The 17,871-nt window shown below is 34.9% G+C and overlaps 1 protein-coding gene across 1 annotated transcript; it reads left to right on the plus strand.

Annotated features, from left to right (window-relative positions):
• Nucleotides 1–785: 785 nt before the first annotated feature.
• LOC125655822 (metalloproteinase inhibitor 3-like) lies at nucleotides 786–17,629 on the plus strand. Its single transcript, XM_048886339.2, has 6 exons — nucleotides 786–993; nucleotides 3,909–4,034; nucleotides 9,156–9,259; nucleotides 9,441–9,537; nucleotides 15,444–15,565; nucleotides 16,991–17,629. The coding sequence occupies exons 2-6, from the start codon at nucleotides 3,911–3,913 to the stop codon at nucleotides 17,171–17,173; spliced, it is 630 nt and encodes a 209-aa protein (XP_048742296.1). The 5' UTR covers nucleotides 786–993; nucleotides 3,909–3,910; the 3' UTR covers nucleotides 17,174–17,629.
• The last annotated feature ends 242 nt before the right edge of the window (nucleotides 17,630–17,871 follow it).

The following is a 17,871-nucleotide window of genomic DNA, read 5'->3' on the forward strand; positions in this document are numbered from 1 at the left end:
AATAGCAATTTTTGCGAATGATATTATGACTGAAATGGTTTCCACTAACAAGATCTACTGGACTACCATAAAGACAACTCTTACAATATTTGAACCTCGTTTGTTTTCAAGAGAAATGAAAGAATGTATGAATTTATAAATAGGATAAAATCTATGAACATTTAGATAGATGTACACAAATATAATTTATTAAGAAAATATCAAAGTGTTGCTGAATGGTGCTCATTTTGCTTTCCTATTACAAATAAGCGACAATCACGTGCACACAGGTGTAATTTGTAAAGATATGATTCGACCAGCTCCTTGAAATGACCAGGTACTAGAATGTGTCAAATATATAAATAACAATTCTACAATACATAGCAGGGAACTGAATGGATGACCTATAAATTAGATGTTTACAAGGTAAATGTAGATTTTAACTCAATTTAATGCGCTATACCTGGCCGCTTTTACATTTTTATTTTATTTTGCTACTTTAAATGAAATAACATTCTCGGCAAATTGACAGGAAAAAAAAGTACAGAAAACACAAAACATCGAAATGTTACAAACTGGAAACGAAATTACATTTTGACCTGCCATCGTAAATCAAGATAACTGGTTAATTAGGAGGTGCGATTCCGTTCCTGTTTTGTTCGGAAATCCTAGCGTCTGAAACTTGGCACGAAAATGGTATACTTAAGACAGAAAACTCCCAAATATCTCGGTAATAGAATTAAATCTAATGTGTACATTTCACCTGAAGGTCTCGCAGTTTGAATTTTTACGATTTTTGACGAGCGTTTCAGCTATTTGAGGAATGCCGCGATGAGTCGTTTGCCTCTCGTGTAATTACAGATACTTGATATGTGTTATCCCGTGGATTCAAAAGGACACACTGGGGGCTTAATGTCACGGAGAGCAAATTCGCTGTACACCCTTTGACCTTATTATTCTAAAATACTTACGAACACAATTTATATTTTCATAAATTGGATTTACCGATAGGAGGTAAGTTAATTTTATTAATTGCAAATTGTCTATTAAAATAGAAAACGAAATAAAAGTTTTGAAATATAAACTTTATGTAAAAACCGAATTTCTTTTTAAAATTTGAAATTTCATTCGATAAAATTTTTGTATAAAATTGTCATATATAGATTAGACAACACCATATCTAATCTAAAACTATATTATATACTTTAAATAAAATAGCAATAGAAAAGATTATATTTTATCGGCTGAAAGAGTGAGTTAAAAGCTTAAAAGTGAGGAATTGTCTTTCACAAAAGAGTTTTCTTTTGCATTTTCCATCAATAAAATCATCTAATTTTTTTCTGGTCATAAAACGTTGTCTCATTAGAAGAGAACACTTAATTGGAAGGAAAATGATATTTAATTTTTTTTTATCAATTAATAATTGGATCTTTATTTCTTTACGCCTTACAATATATCCGACAAACGACATATATACAGGAATCTTTGCTCTGAGAATGGGTATAGCATATGAAATAGAGAGTTGTAATCAACCATTTAATTAGTCAATTCTTCTAATGAAAATTAAGTATACATCTATGCACATGTACTTTCTAACTTAAAGTTCCTATTATTCTGTATAATGTATATTTCAATTCTGTAATGTATAAAACATATGTCACTATAATAAATCATTTACTTACTTAAAGTTTACAAACACATAGAAGAAAACTACAATATACATTTTTAGTGAGAAAATGGCTATAAAAATATCAATAAAACTTACTTTAAGCGCAATCATGCATTTACACGATTGAATGTATGATTCGCCGTAATATACACATATACGATGTGGATGTACTTAGCCTGTGAAATTACAACAGAATTTGCACTTCGAAAGAGGCATTTTGATGTTCGACAATAAACACATTCTTGAGATTTGTCTTATCGTTCATTCTTTATTTTTATTACAACTAATTAAACAATATGCACTTTTAATTTTGTTACCAATGGGAAAAAATTCGATTGTTGATTTAATTGAAACACAGTGTAATAATATATGTTTACTAATCAGCTCAAATGCCAGGAATTCTCTCTCTCTCTCTCTCTCTCTCTCTCTCTCTCTCTCAATGTGTAAACATTGTTCCGCGTATCATAACAGTCTCGAGGCAAATTACCTGCCAGTGGAACCAAAAAGATACATGATAAATACAAATCTATTAACTACATCATTAACCTTAGAATCAGAAACGCTTGAAACTGTCGGAAAAAACTTGTGTGTGGCGGAAATCTGATCCTACACCATCCTGTTTTTATTCGACCACCCCCATGCCACACAGCGGAGAGCACCGTGTGAACGAGTCACGCACGTGTCAGGTTTACAAAAAGAAAGTTAAATTAAACGTTTTCTGCAAAAGTGTTTGAAAAATTATTTCTTTTTACAGTGTAACAATACATTACGGTATATATAGAATCAGATCAATCACTAATATTAAGATTTATATGCTAAGAATATTATATCGCATTGAGTGTTGTAGATATTCTATGTAATTCGCTCCCTATTTAACATGTTGAATTGAATAGTAGGTCAGAATAATAAACACGTGATTTGTAGTGGAAATTTAGTGTAGGTTTATAGCTTTTCGTACATTTTTATTATCTTTAGCCATCTTGTTTAAAACGTTTTCCTTTGTCCTTCCTGGAGAAGGGGCAGGTCATTCCGAAAATATGACAATCGAAGTGTTTGTGTCGTAGGACATTTTATTGTGAACTAAATTTTTGTAACTGACATTTATTTACATTGGATGCGACACATTAAGGTATGGACATTGCTGTTTATTTATCTATTTGTTTTACGTCGATAATTGTTCATGCGGTCATGACACGAGCGGATCTCGAACTCACGACCTCCTGGTTACGAAGCGAACGTTCTACCACTGACCTACCGGAACCTGTCCGGCAGTGCTGAAATCTAGCGCTTTATATACATACAGTTGTACTTAAGTTAATAAATGATTACCAAAAATAAATAATAAAAAAAGAGAAAAAGAACAGATAAATTAAAAAGGAATGTAAAAGATAGAAAATTATATGCCAGTGTGTTTGAATATTAAATACGTGTTAGATGTAATGGACTTGGATAGTTTTGTCCACAAAGTTTACTTTCTTTGAATTATCACATTTCCAATTAACATAACTGAGCAAAGTTCCCGGATTGGTTGATTTTTTTGACGTTGTGACATACAATAACAATAGAATGTTGAGAAATATCATTCACAATGAAATACATGTAAATTGAATACTTGGCATATGAAAATATGTCATATTTGTTAGAATATTGTTTTACGTCCCATTCGAGAAATGTTTTTAATCATGTAGATACATGTACTTACATCGCCAGCGCTTAGTTGAAGTGTCACAATTTTTACTTTTGCGTCAAACTCAAGGCTGCAACACTGAGAGTTCTTTGTCGTACCAGCGCTAACCGTGATCAAATGTCTTAAATTTGAACTCTGACCAGCGAAGCGAAGGCCCTTTCCACTAGACAACTGCGACAGAAAACATTGGAGTTAATGATGAAATAATTAAAAAAAAAACACCATATGTTGGATAAAAATTTAACGCTGAGAATATGACTTAACCTTTTTATCATCATAAAAAAGTACTTCCCTGTAAGTCAGCATTTTTTAAAACGTAATAATCAGATATGCCAATAAAGTTTCTTTTTTTTCTTTTTCTGTTGTTCCTGAAATGCTTCCTAATCTGGAATATTACGTCAGTTACATTTATAAGGTGATATTTTATGCTTTAAAAACGATTTAATAATAAAGAAGAAAGAAAGAAAAAAATGGGATGAAAAGCATAAACTATGAATGCGGAAAGTCACTAAAATAGTATAATCTTGACATTGATCAATTAGAATAGTAACACATTACATGTTTTGCATACAGACATGAACTGGAAAGAGGGCGCTCTAGTCTTGGTCGTGTTGTGTTTCCTCGGAATAGAACTGACGACATCCTGCAAATGTCCAGGTCCTGAACACCCTCAATGGCTCTACTGCAAGTCTGATATAGGTAAGTATTTAATTGTTCATTGTTGGGAAAAGGCAAATGATACAATTATTATTTTACTGTTTATATCGTCTTCATCTACATTGTCCACGATTTCGCAAATTAAGAGTTAAATTCCTAGTACAATCGCTGAGTAAAAGTAAAACACTTTGTAACTTAGGCATTCATCTTATCGTTTGAGAAATGGTGTCTTAAAAATGTGTAGTAATAATTCAGAAAGGGCAAAGTTTTACTGTCCAGGTGAATATTGATATACAGAATACATTGAACAATTACCTGTGTAAAGCTTATGTGGCACTAGTTTAGAAATGCATGTAAAATGTATGTACTTTGTAAACCTATCAGATGTTATATCTCTCGTTCAAATGATTGATTGAATTGGAATTGTTTTATTTATGGTTGATAGTGTTACAATATCATTCGTATAGACCCATACAAAAATGAAACTGAGTCGTGTCCCTTTATGGGGTCAACCCAGAGATCAAAAGGGAATAAAACTATTGTTCTCCTCTTTATGCTACGAAATGTGTGACCATGGGCAATAAACTATCACATCTGTTTCAAAAAGTTTCTTTAAATGTACGAGAAGCCCCACTATGGGCCAATCAAAAAGATAAATGCTGTTTGACGTGTTTCATACCGATTGCTAGGCCGTTCTTGGTACACTGACCCGTCGACAGGGGATGCTTACTCCTAGGCAGCTGATCCCACCACCTCTGGTATATCCAAGGGTCCGTTTTTGCCCAACTCTCTATTTTGTATTCCTTAAAGGAGTTATGAGATTTATCACTTTTCTTTATCTTCACCTTTCATGACTAAGTTAGAAACTCAAAACATACAAAGACTACCATAAGAATCCTTTGGTTTTGGGTGGTCAAGGGACATAACTTTAGCAAAGTGTGGATTTGTCTATTATTGCTCGACATTCGTCGCGTGCAAGAGTTCGTTTGCAAGAGACAGTGGCGAGAATAAACACAGTAATTCAAAGACTTTGATCGAAAACTTTTAATACTGTAAACACACAAAAATCAGAAGAACACATTTAGCTTAGTTTACGAAACAAATACTCAGCTTGATGTCAATGCGTTGATTAGTTTACCATCTCTATCGCATTCGCAGTCGAATTTCAAATTTACACGACAAATTAAAGATTAGGCATCACAAACGTCTGCTTCTTTGATAAAATTAAAACACAGAGATACATTCCTATCTTGTGATCACCCATTCAAAATATCACATTGTTAAATGCGACTGATTCTACACGCACGTATTCTGAAGTTGATATTAAAAACACCCTGTTCCTCATTGGCAGTATTTACGTAGTCTTTGGTGATCAGGTCTTCCAATATTTTGTTGGAATTCCTATGGGCACAAATTGAGCTCCATTATTAGCTCTTTTCATTATTACGTCTAGCTAATCTGTTTATGCATTCTTATGAGGCAAAATTTATTCAAATGCTTCTACACAAGAAGAAAAAATAGTTTTTGTGGCCTAAAACTCGACATTTAGATATATTGACGAAGTTTTATTTACATGTATTAACAATACTCATTTTCATTCATATGTCGTTTCGATATATCCCAGTGAACTCAAATAAAGGAAACCACGGAGTCATCCATATCTATTTCATATTTGGATATCAAATTGAACATATATGCCAACTGCAAACCAACAACACAACTTTATAATAAATGAGACGACCTCAGCTTCTCCATTGTCAACCTCCCAGGTTTGTGTAGTAATATTCCAGTATCACCTGCAGATGGTAGTTATGTCGCCCAGCCGATTAAATGCACAGGAGCATATTCTATGATAATGTAAAAAAAAATCGTGGCAGGCTACTGACAAGCAAGTTAATGTTACAGGGGTTTCAACAGTCTCGTTTAAAGTCAGCAATTTGCAAATTCTATGGTCGTTATACTGATGTAAAACTTATACGGTACCAATTTTGATGCACCAGATGCGCATTTCGACAAATAATGTCTCTTCAGTAATGCTCAACCGAAATGTTTGAAATCCGAAATAACAATGAAATTTTAGAGCTATTATAGCCAAAAACAGCGTGCCAAAAAAGTGGAGTCAAATTCGTCTAAGGATAAGAGCTGTGCATGAGGGAGCTGATCTAATTTGCAAATACAGCCTATAGTTAGGTCGAATGCTGTTTTACTTGTTCTATACCAATTGTTAGGCCTTTCTTTACATATTGATTTTGACTACGGGTTGTTCCGTTTATCTGATCAAGAGATGGTAAAGGAGCGGTCAGTACCCATTTCATACGTCTTACATTTGACGCATCTAAGTTACGAGCGGAGTTTAAAGCGATAATCTCCAGGTTACGCAGCAAGCGCTCTAACTGCTTAGCTACCGCGACCCAAATTAAATGGTCGTCCCCTCAAATGTAAATTTTCCAAATACATGTATCTACTTACAACTGCACGTACATGTACATTCCCGATCTTTATGTGGAAATTGTAACCAGCGAAATCATTATTTGAGACTGAACGACTTATGTAAGATAAACATAATGTCTTGTCAAAGATTGTTGGTTGAGTGATTGTTTTACATCCCGTCGGGAATTGTTCATTCATATTGTGACGTCATGAGCTGTAGGTGAAGTACCACAAATTTGTATAGTGTTCTGGGTCATAACAGGGATGATTCTTTAACGTGCCAACGCCTGCCCTGACACGGGACCTCCGTTTTAAATGTTATATCCGAAAGGCCCATGATCCTCACTTGTGAATGCCGAGCGTTTGGCAATGGAGCAATCACTACCCATGTATACATCTTAGGTGTGACGTACACATGGACTGGTTATGAAGCAAACGCTCTACCATTGAGCTACCGCATCATCAGCTTTTTTATCGGAACTTGCGAACGAAGAGTGTACTTTCTACTGATTGTATGTCATTAGATGTTCATTGTCCATGAAATCATCAAACACATATTTTCAAAATTGATACAGAGGAGTATTGCAATGCCCCCAGGAGCCATGTGCAATACAACTTTCCTTCAAAGAATTATACGGATTATGTCCTTGGGAATCAGACGCAAAGTCCATCGGATTGCTCAGGACACTTGCATATTTTGAGTAACCATACAACGTCCTCTGTATCACTGCCGTATCAGTGTATGTAGTTTTATTCAGACAGTGGGCAGTGGCTTAGACTTAATCAATGTCTTAAACTTAATCAGATTTGATCGTCCTTCTATCGTGTAAAATTGATGTCTAATTTCCGGAATACCACACTCTCTCTGTGGTCTAGTGGGAAGGTCATGGTTGATTACTACAACCCTAAACATTAAGACTTTATTAAAACTCACGTTTAGTATTTTTCAAACATCGGTGTAAAAAAAAAACCCACGATAGCCGGTATGGACTTGTAAAATTAAAGTTGTTACATACCTCAGTCCAACATTCAACGAATTTCAAACCGCTTTCTAACATTCATTGATTTCAAAGAGATTTGGAAATCAGTGGTACAGTTTATTTGGATAACAGCGACATATTTGATGGGGACTGCGTTGATCCTTTTGAAAACAAATCGTTTCCATGTTCGTAAGTACGCCACAGGAATATCTGGACGATTTTCCCAATGATTTCACACAGCGTTCTTACAGTCGTCCATTAATAGGAGATTTATATGATGGTCAACGGGTGTATATCATTAGTATCCAAATTGCAAAGTCTACAAGGGAGTCCACGTTCCAGTAAAAGTATTTCTTGGAAATATTAAAATATTACAAAAAGGTATGTGTGTTAAGATTTTGCCCAAACATATTGCCATATCTGTAAATCGACACTACAACTGCTACAAATTTCTAAGACATATCTGGACTACATTGCTGTCATGAGAAAATAATGCCAATTTCTCCCGAAATGTAGTACGTACAATTTTTGTTTGTCGCCGATGCGTAGATTTGTGACTGTACAATTACGTCTTTACCGAGTGTGCGATAGTGTCAAGATAAGTGGTTTTCTATAATATAAAAACAACAACAAAATTACAACCCAAAACATTGGGTCTATATATAGGTGTTGGTATTCGGATCAACACTTTAATACCATTTTCGACCCCAGAAATTATGGCATTTCCCAGAAAATTTGACGAAATCAATTTCATACAGTAGTGGTACGTTGACGTAAGAAGAAGGGGCTGGTTTTGATAGCAATGTGGTGCAAGCAATTCCAATTCGTCGCAGATGCGGTATAGTAATTTCAACACGCTCATTCCTGATTAAATCAAATACAAGTGAATTTGCAAAAAGACAAGGTTATCGGCCATGAAGTGAAATATATTAGTACATTTATGGAAGATTACAGTATGGTATTTTATGGTTCCCTCAATTCATTCAAGACAGTACCGCGGGCTACTAATGAAAAAGGTGAAGATAACGAACAGTGATCAATCTCATAACTCCGATAAAGAATACATAATTAAGACAGGGTAGTCGGCATGGTGTTTCTACGTTTTGACGTCGATGATAAAGCTACATAAATGATACTTAAAGGTTGTGAGTTTGGAAATTGTGACGGTCAGACAATCAGACAGAGTTATATTAAATAGTACTGTAAGCTTCTTATGAAAAGGTGAAGAAAACAAGGTGATCAATCTCATAACTCCTAAAAAGAATACGAAATTAAGAGAAGGACAAACACGGATCCCCGGACACATCAGAAGTGGGATTAGGGGAATAGGAAGAGTAAGCATCCCCTGTCGACCGGTTACATTCGTTGTGAGCCCTATATCTCGATCGGGTAAATGGGGTACTCCTTTGTCAAAATCAGTGTGTAAAGAACGGTCTCAATTGGTATGAAACATGTCAGATAGCATTTTACCCAATGACAGGTTGTATTGGTAAATTATATCGTTATAACGACCATGAATTTTGCCACACTATGCACAATCATGCATATATAATACTTCGCCAAAGTTCATCTTGTACTCACGGTAACCCACAAAGTGATATAATCGTGGTAACAGAGTAGAGACTTGCCTTTTCCAATATACACTATCTACAAATTATTGCGCATTGAATTTCAAAACATAGCAATTGATAATTTTATATATTTCGACATGAGTATACATAAAGTGAATAGACCATTATCGTTTTTCTTGCAGTTATCAAAGCATACATCACCAACATTACTAGAGTATTTTCAACACAGGTTCCTGGACGCCCAATCGGAAATCACATCCATGTTCACATCTACCAAAAGTTTAAGGTCAGTATTCCTTTCTACTCTCATCAGTACATAGCTTTAGGTTTTTACTGTTTTAAATATTTCTAGAATGGTGGTGTCATTGGCAAGAATGGCATTAAAAAACTTTAATAAACTTTTAAGAACTTCGGTATGTAGTAGAGTACAAGTTGTAAATCATATTGCATTATCTTTTCTCCATTAGGGTGAGAGAAAATTTAGAAACATTGACCACACGAAGATATACACCCCACTTGGATGCAACATAAGACCTCGGATCGGAAGGAAGTACATAATGATGGGTGAGTTCAAACGAAAGATAAACAAGATAAAGAATCAAAGTTTGTATACTTATTTAAATGACAAGGTAGGATAACAATCCCCCATTTTGGGTTAATTTAAAAACAACTGAAAACCGTGAAAACCTAGTAAAAATTATTTCGAAATAATGCCTTTAGTAAACTTTATAATCAAGATCATGAATACTAGTGTCTAAAGCCACAACATTGTCACAGATTCTAGCAAATTTAGGTGTGTTTTTTTTTAAAAACAGAAATGACTTTTTTTTTAATTCGACATATTTTGCTTTGGAAAACATGAAGCATACATTTGCCAATCTACCATTTTTATACCAAAGTTGGAGGTAACAAAGACAGGGAAGTATGTTCTGAAAGTTGAAGATAACGAACAGTGATCAATCTCATAACTCCTATAAGCAATACAAAATAGAGAGTAGGGCAAACACGGACCCCTGGATATACCAGAGGTGGTATCAGGTGCCTAGGAGGAGTAAGCGTCCCCTGTCGACCGGTCACACCTGTCGTGAGCCCTATCTCTTGATCAGGTAAACGGAGTTATCCGTAGTCAAAATCAGTGTGCCAAGAACGGCCTAACAATCAGTATGAAACACGTCAGACAGCATTTGACCCAATGATAGGTTGTAATGGCAAACTAGATTGTTATAACGACCATAGAAGTTGCGAAATGCTGACTTTAAACGAGACTATTGGAACCCCCGCACCATCAGCTTGTTTGTCAGTAGCCTGCTTCGATTTAAAAACTGACCATAAGCCGAACAAGCTCTTGCGTATCGAATCAGTTGAGAGATATAAACACCACATGCAGGTGAAAATGGAATATTGCTACATAGATATGGGAAATTGACGATGGAGAAGCTAAATAATCCCGTTTGTCATAAAGTTGAGGTGTCAGTTTGCCGTTAATATATAATTTAAAGTCTTCATGGAAATCAGGAGGCTAGGTGTGATATATAAAGTCGCATCGAAAAAATGGATAGGTGCCTATTGTACCTCACCTCTAAATACCATGTTCGCACCAGCAACGCGTACATGACCTTTCCCAACGTCAGATAACATCACATAATACATGTCAAGCGCCTTTCATTCAGATGTCATAGGTTCAAACCGGATCAAACGAAAGCTGACCGGATTGATGTCACGTTTTCTTATCAGAAATTAAGTTATGAAAGGAGAGCAAGCGTAAATAACAAGGTAATGGTATATGAAATAAAAACATTAAAATGATGTAATTCCTGTTCTCTACACCTTTACTTTAGATTCGTGTAGATCTCTGTGACAATTAGCAGGAGTCTTTACTACTGATGATCTATATAACGAATATACAATCGCTTATAACACTGGGTGTTTGATGCAAATCATTTATTGTTTCTTTGATGGCCATTGCCAATAAAAAAATAAATAAAGAAAACAAAAAGCTGAGAAAAAGTCTTATTTTTCCCTATTATGAAATACATGCATACATGGATTATAGAATTAAATATAATTCCAATAAGCCAACAAAACGGATAAATGTCTTCAAACAATTATTTTGGTAGTAGTTACCCCATATAATACATTGTTGGTTATGAGGTAGTAAATCCTTGACTCATTTGACAAGATGTCATGATACACGCGTACCTTTATCTAATTGAGAAACCCGGGTTCATTCTACATGAGTGAAACATTCTTGAATGAGACATAAATAACAAACAGATATCTAACTGACATACATGTATCTGTACATACGATACATCTTTACCTCTATCTAGCTACGTTATCAGTACACATGATATACCTGTACCTCTATCTCAGTACACATGATATACCTGTACCTCTATCTAACTCAGTATCAGTACACATGATATACCTGTACCTCTATCTAACTCAGTATCAGTACACATGATATACCTGTACCTCTATCTGAGTTATCAGTACACATGATATACCTGTACCTCTATCTAACTCAGTATCAGTACACATGATATACCTGTACCTCTATCTATCTGAGTTATCAGTACACATGATATACCTGTACCTCTACCTAACTCAGTATCAGTACACATGATATACCTGTACCTCTATCTAACTCAGTATCAGTACACATGATATACCTGTTCCTCTATCTAACTCAGTATCAGTACACATGATATACCTGTACCTCTATCTAACTGAGTTATCAGTACACATGATATACCTGTACCTCTATCTAACTCAGTATCAGTACACATGATATACCTGTACCTCTATCTAGCTCAGTTATCAGTACACATGATATACCTGTACCTCTATCTAACTCAGTATCAGTACACATGATATACCTGTACCTCTATCTAACTCAGTATCAGTACACATGATATACCTGTACCTCTATCTAACTCAGTATCAGTACACATGATATACCTGTACCTCTATCTAACTCAGTATCAGTACACATGATATACCTGTACATATATCTGAGTTATCAGTACACATGATATACCTGTACCTCTATCTAACTGAGTTATCAGTACACATGATATACTTGTACCTCTATCTAACTCAGTATCAGTATCAGTACACATGATATACCTGTACCTCTATCAGTATCAGTATCAGTACACATGATATACCTGTACCTCTATCTAACTCAGTATCAGTACACATGATATACCTGTACCTCTATCTAACTCAGTATCAGTACACATGATATACCTGTTCCTCTATCTAACTCAGTATCAGTACACATGATATACCTGTACCTCTATCTAACTCAGTATCAGTACACATGATATACCTGTACCTCTATCTAACTCAGTATCAGTACACATGATATACCTGTACCTCTATCTAACTCAGTATCAGTACACATGATATACCTGTACCTCTATCTAACTCAGTATCAGTACACATGATATACCTGTACCTCTATCTAACTCAGTTATCAGTACACATGATATACCTGTACCTCTATCTAACTCAGTATCAGTACACATGATATACCTGTACCTCTATCTAACTCAGTATCAGTACACATGATATACCTGTACCTCTATCTAACTCAGTATCAGTACACATGATATACCTGTTCCTCTATCTAACTCAGTATCAGTACACATGATATACCTGTACCTCTATCTAACTCAGTATCAGTACACATGATATACCTGTACCTCTATCTAACTCAGTATCAGTACACATGATATACCTGTACCTCTATCTAACTCAGTATCAGTACACATGATATACCTGTTCCTCTATCTAACTCAGTATCAGTACACATGATATACCTGTACCTCTATCTAACTCAGTATCAGTACACATGATATACCTGTACCTCTATCTAACTCAGTATCAGTACACATGATATACCTGTACCTCTATCTAACTCAGTATCAGTACACATGATATACCTGTACCTCTATCTAACTCAGTATCAGTACACATGATATACCTGTACCTCTATCTAACTCAGTTATCAGTACACATGATATACCTGTACCTCTATCTAACTCAGTATCTGTACACATGATATACCTGTACCTCTATCTAACTCAGTATCAGTACACATGATATACCTGTACCTCTATCTAACTCAGTATCAGTACACATGATATACCTGTACATATATCTGAGTTATCAGTACACATGATATACCTGTACCTCTATCTAACTGAGTTATCAGTACACATGATATACTTGTACCTCTATCTAACTCAGTATCAGTATCAGTACACATGATATACCTGTACCTCTATCTAACTCAGTATCAGTACACATGATATACCTGTACCTCTATCTAACTCAGTATCAGTACACATGATATACCTGTACCTCTATCTAACTCAGTATCAGTACACATGATATACCTGTTCCTCTATCTAACTCAGTATCAGTACACATGATATACCTGTACCTCTATCTAACTCAGTATCAGTACACATGATATACCTGTACCTCTATCTAACTCAGTATCAGTACACATGATATACCTGTACCTCTATCTAACTCAGTATCAGTACACATGATATACCTGTACCTCTATCTAACTCAGTATCAGTACACATGATATACCTGTACCTCTATCTAACTCAGTTATCAGTACACATGATATACCTGTACCTCTATCTAACTCAGTATCTGTACACATGATATACCTGTACCTCTATCTAACTCAGTATCAGTACACATGATATACCTGTACCTCTATCTAACTCAGTATCAGTACACATGATATACCTGTACCTCTATCTAACTCAGTATCAGTACACATGATATACCTGTACCTCTATCTAACTCAGTATCAGTACACATGATATACCTGTACCTCTATCTAACTCAGTTATCAGTACACATGATATACCTGTTCCTCTATCTAACTCAGTATCAGTACACATGATATACCTGTACCTCTATCTAACTCAGTATCAGTACACATGATATACCTGTACCTCTATCTAACTGAATTATCAGTACACATGATATACCTGTACCTCTATCTAACTCAGTATCAGTACACATGATATACCTGTACCTCTGTCTATCTGAGTTGTCTATACGTGTGATCTCGTACACCTGTACATCTGTCTAATTAACTCTCGTATCTCTACATAACCCAGTTATCTGTACGCATGATAAACCCGAATGTCTATCTAATTGAGTTACCTGTACTCATGTTACATCTGTACTTCTATCTAATTGAGTTACCTGTACTCATGTTACACCTGTACTTCTATCTAATTGAGTTACCTGTACTCATGTTACATATGTACTTCTATCTAATTGAGTTAACTGTACTCATGTTACATCTGTACTTCTATCTATTTGAGTTAACTGTACTCATGTTACACCTGTACTTCTATCTAATTAAGTTACCTGTACTCATGTTACACCTGTACTTCTATCTAATTGAATTACCTGTACTCATGTTACACCTGTACCTCTCTATAACAGGTATTTGGAGAAATGAAATGCTACACTGATGCCTCTATCTATAAGTTATCTGCATATAATACACCTGAGTGTATCTATTTCTAATTGATTTCTCTATAAACATAATACACATGTGTCTCTATCTGATCGAGTTATATGCACATATGAGACATCTCTACCTCTATCTAATTGATTTATAGGCATCATACAACTATATCTTTATCTTACTGAATTATCTGTACATACGATACTCCTATACCAAACTACTAAACCCTTCAAGAATAGTATAAACCATTCAGTATTTTTCAGTGGTAGATTGAAACAGACCGAGACATATACAATAAAATCGATAATCACACTAAGTTCATTTAGATGTACCGTAATACACTACTAAACATGTAATTACTTTACCAGATGTTGAAATCTTACCAAATGTACGACTAGAAGTCATAAAACTCGAATACGCATGGATGTTTTATGCAGTTTTAATTCGTCCTGATTGAATAAAAATCTTAATCGATTTAAAAAGAGAGACGGCAAATAATCAACACCTTGCTTTTTAATTTTTTTTTTTATCAAATCATTTCATCGTAACACAGGTGTCATTTCTGTTACAATGTGTCTCCAGCTTTGCCAAAGTTATTGAAGTGTATGTCGATTTAAAACCGATAATGGTAATCTAAAGAAATGCATATTATGATATTTCTCAACTCAATAGACGTTTACACAGCCAAATTGAAAACGTAAACAGGTAAAGGTACTGATGTATCGTCATTATAGATTTGTATCATTTATGTGATGGTTTCACGGGTGACTCCCAATTAGAGAAGCAAACAGGTGTCTGAATTGCTTCGCAGGTGACACAAAAACAGCGTGAGAAATATTGGTATTGTTGATGTCTTCCATAGGAATAACATTTTATTACCTAACATTGCACACATCGTTTTGATATGCGTTTGATGATTGATCTTTAAAGTCGGTTTTCTATTTTCCGATTATAGGTGTAATTTTTCAGAACGAGATGAGAATGACGAAGTGTAATTGGATGCAGATGACGCAAACATTGACTGACGTGCAACAACTGGGACTGCGGAAGCTCTACAAAAGGAACTGTCGCTGCATCGTAAGTTATGTCCCCTGAAATGCACAACGCAAACGGAAATTACGATTTTTTAAAAGATATACTCTGCTTTCTTTTCAAAATCACATAACACACCCACACACGAGAGAGAGAGAGAGAGAGAGAGAGAGAGAGAGAGAGAGAGAGATCCAAACAAGTTGTGGCATGATAATAATGTTACAACGCCGATTGAGTATTATACTCCCGATGAAGACTAAAACTAGATGAGTATAATCAATCGGCGTTGTAATATTTGTTAAAATTCTCTGTGCTTCGATTCTTTAAACATGTTTTGATACGTTGTTTTTCTCTCTTTTTAAATTCATTTTTAGAGGTCCGAAAATTAACAAAAATATCGCAATAACGATACAGTGATTCTTGATGTATAACAGTATTTTTATTGTGCGTACACTCTAAATTCAAAACTACTCGATATCTACTCTCTCCCAAAATTATCTCATTTTAAGTAAGCATAAAGCATGTAATACATGAACACATATATACAAATTCAATATTCACATATATCCATTCACCGTCGATATACATGCATCGATATTTTGCTTATTCATGTACATGTAAATATCGTTTGCTAGTTGAGAGGAATTCATGCCTACGTCACAAAGAGGCTTACTTAGTATTGAAAGTCATTTGAAGAATAATACTTTATTTTCTTTTAACAAAATCTGAATATTTGAGATAAAAGTATAACTAGACTTGTTTGTATTATGGCAGTCCGAAATATCTGACGTTTTCCTGGCTTTTTAAAAATTGATTTAGATATTTACCGTGCCAGGAAAACGTCAGAACCGGCGCTATTACGTAAACTGGTTTGCAGCCTCCTCCTGGAGACGGCATTCTCGGGCAGATTTTAAAAAACTTTGGAGTCGAATTCAATGTTAAACTCATAATTAATCAATAAAACGTTGCTTCTTGTACTTACTAATATCGATCAAAAGAAAATATCACTCCAGAATTCGATAACAGAAGCACACAATTGTAGTCAACTGAATTTTCACTGTCATTTGAGCAAACGAGTCACGTGACTAAAAACAAAGCTCGACAGTTTGTTAAAATGTTTTCATGAGGCTATTTATGTGATAAAAGAACCCATAAAATCGATATTAGTAAGTACAAGAAGCATCGTTTTATTGATTAATTATGAGTTTAACATTGAATTTGGCTCGCAGGTATTTAAAATCGGCCCAAGAATGCCGCCTCCAACTGGAGACGGCGAATTTCCAGTTTACGTAATGGCGCCGGTTCTAACGTTCTCCTGGCACAGTAAATATCAACATAAAATTAAGAAAATAGCCAGGAAAACGTCAGATTTTTTGGACTAGTATTATGGGTAAGAAACAATGGAAGCTTACGGTAATGTCTGCAGAACCAAAGCTTAGCGTGTCCTCAGCAAGCTCTTGTGTATTCCAGGCGGATATTGGAACAGACAGTCCCTATCATTTAAGTCCAAAGGACCCAGGTTTTCGCGGATGCACAACAAGAAAATCAAAAGTGTTTGACGTAGATTGCTTCGTAAATCACGCGGTGTGCGTCTCCCGTTCAAAAAAGTGCCAGTGGAAAGGAAAGTTCCGGAAAAAGCAACGAGGAAAGTGATACTGTCAACAATATTGCAAAGAGATACAACTCTCAGGGCAGCTTGTACATACACATTTGAGCTACTTATTTTTGTATTATATGAACATGTTGGACTAAGACGAACTACATCATGGGAACTTACTTTTCACCAAAGCAGTGTTAATACTTATATATAATTATATATATAATAGTTTGGTAAAAAGAAATAGAAGTGGTGTTCTCATTTGATGTCATCCCCCGTAATTTTTGCAAATATACAATTATGATCAATTCATCTACACTGTGAACTATCTACGATATTTTTAAAATCCACGGTAAGTTTGGATTTTGTTTTCGTTTATAAAGATGGTGCTGTATAAAGTTTATGTACACTATATAACCCCCCAGTATCATGAATATCAATAATCTATTTAAACGATGCTATATAGGTATTATATGCAAATACTTTTCTCAATATATACATGTGCAAAATTACTGTCATTTGTTCATGATTATTCCGAAACGCATAACCTTTCAGTTCGTAGGCCTATACGTTTACAGTGAGGCTGAAAATGAATTGAAGTTATGGGATCTAGAAGTGTTAGAAATTACCAAACAGAACAAAAACCAAACTTCGATCGGAAAAACTCTTATGAATTCGAGAATATTGTTTACATAAGCTAATGATTATATTCATTTCATATTCCTTGCACATTCACACTTTCTATACCAATTAC

This window comes from Ostrea edulis, chromosome 7 (genome assembly GCF_947568905.1).
Source record: "Ostrea edulis chromosome 7, xbOstEdul1.1, whole genome shotgun sequence".
NCBI classification, from domain to species: domain Eukaryota; kingdom Metazoa; phylum Mollusca; class Bivalvia; order Ostreida; family Ostreidae; genus Ostrea; species Ostrea edulis.

Excerpts from the sequence above, each read along its gene's own strand:
- LOC125655822 (XM_048886339.2), top strand. The coding sequence starts at position 3,911 with ATGAACTGGAAAGAGGGCGCTCTAGTCTTGGTCGTGTTGTGTTTCCTC. Across the intron at positions 4,035-9,155 it reads CTACTGCAAGTCTGATATAG|TTATCAAAGCATACATCACC; the intron begins GTAAGTATTTAA and ends TTTTTCTTGCAG. Across the intron at positions 9,260-9,440 it reads ACATCTACCAAAAGTTTAAG|GGTGAGAGAAAATTTAGAAA; the intron begins GTCAGTATTCCT and ends TTTCTCCATTAG.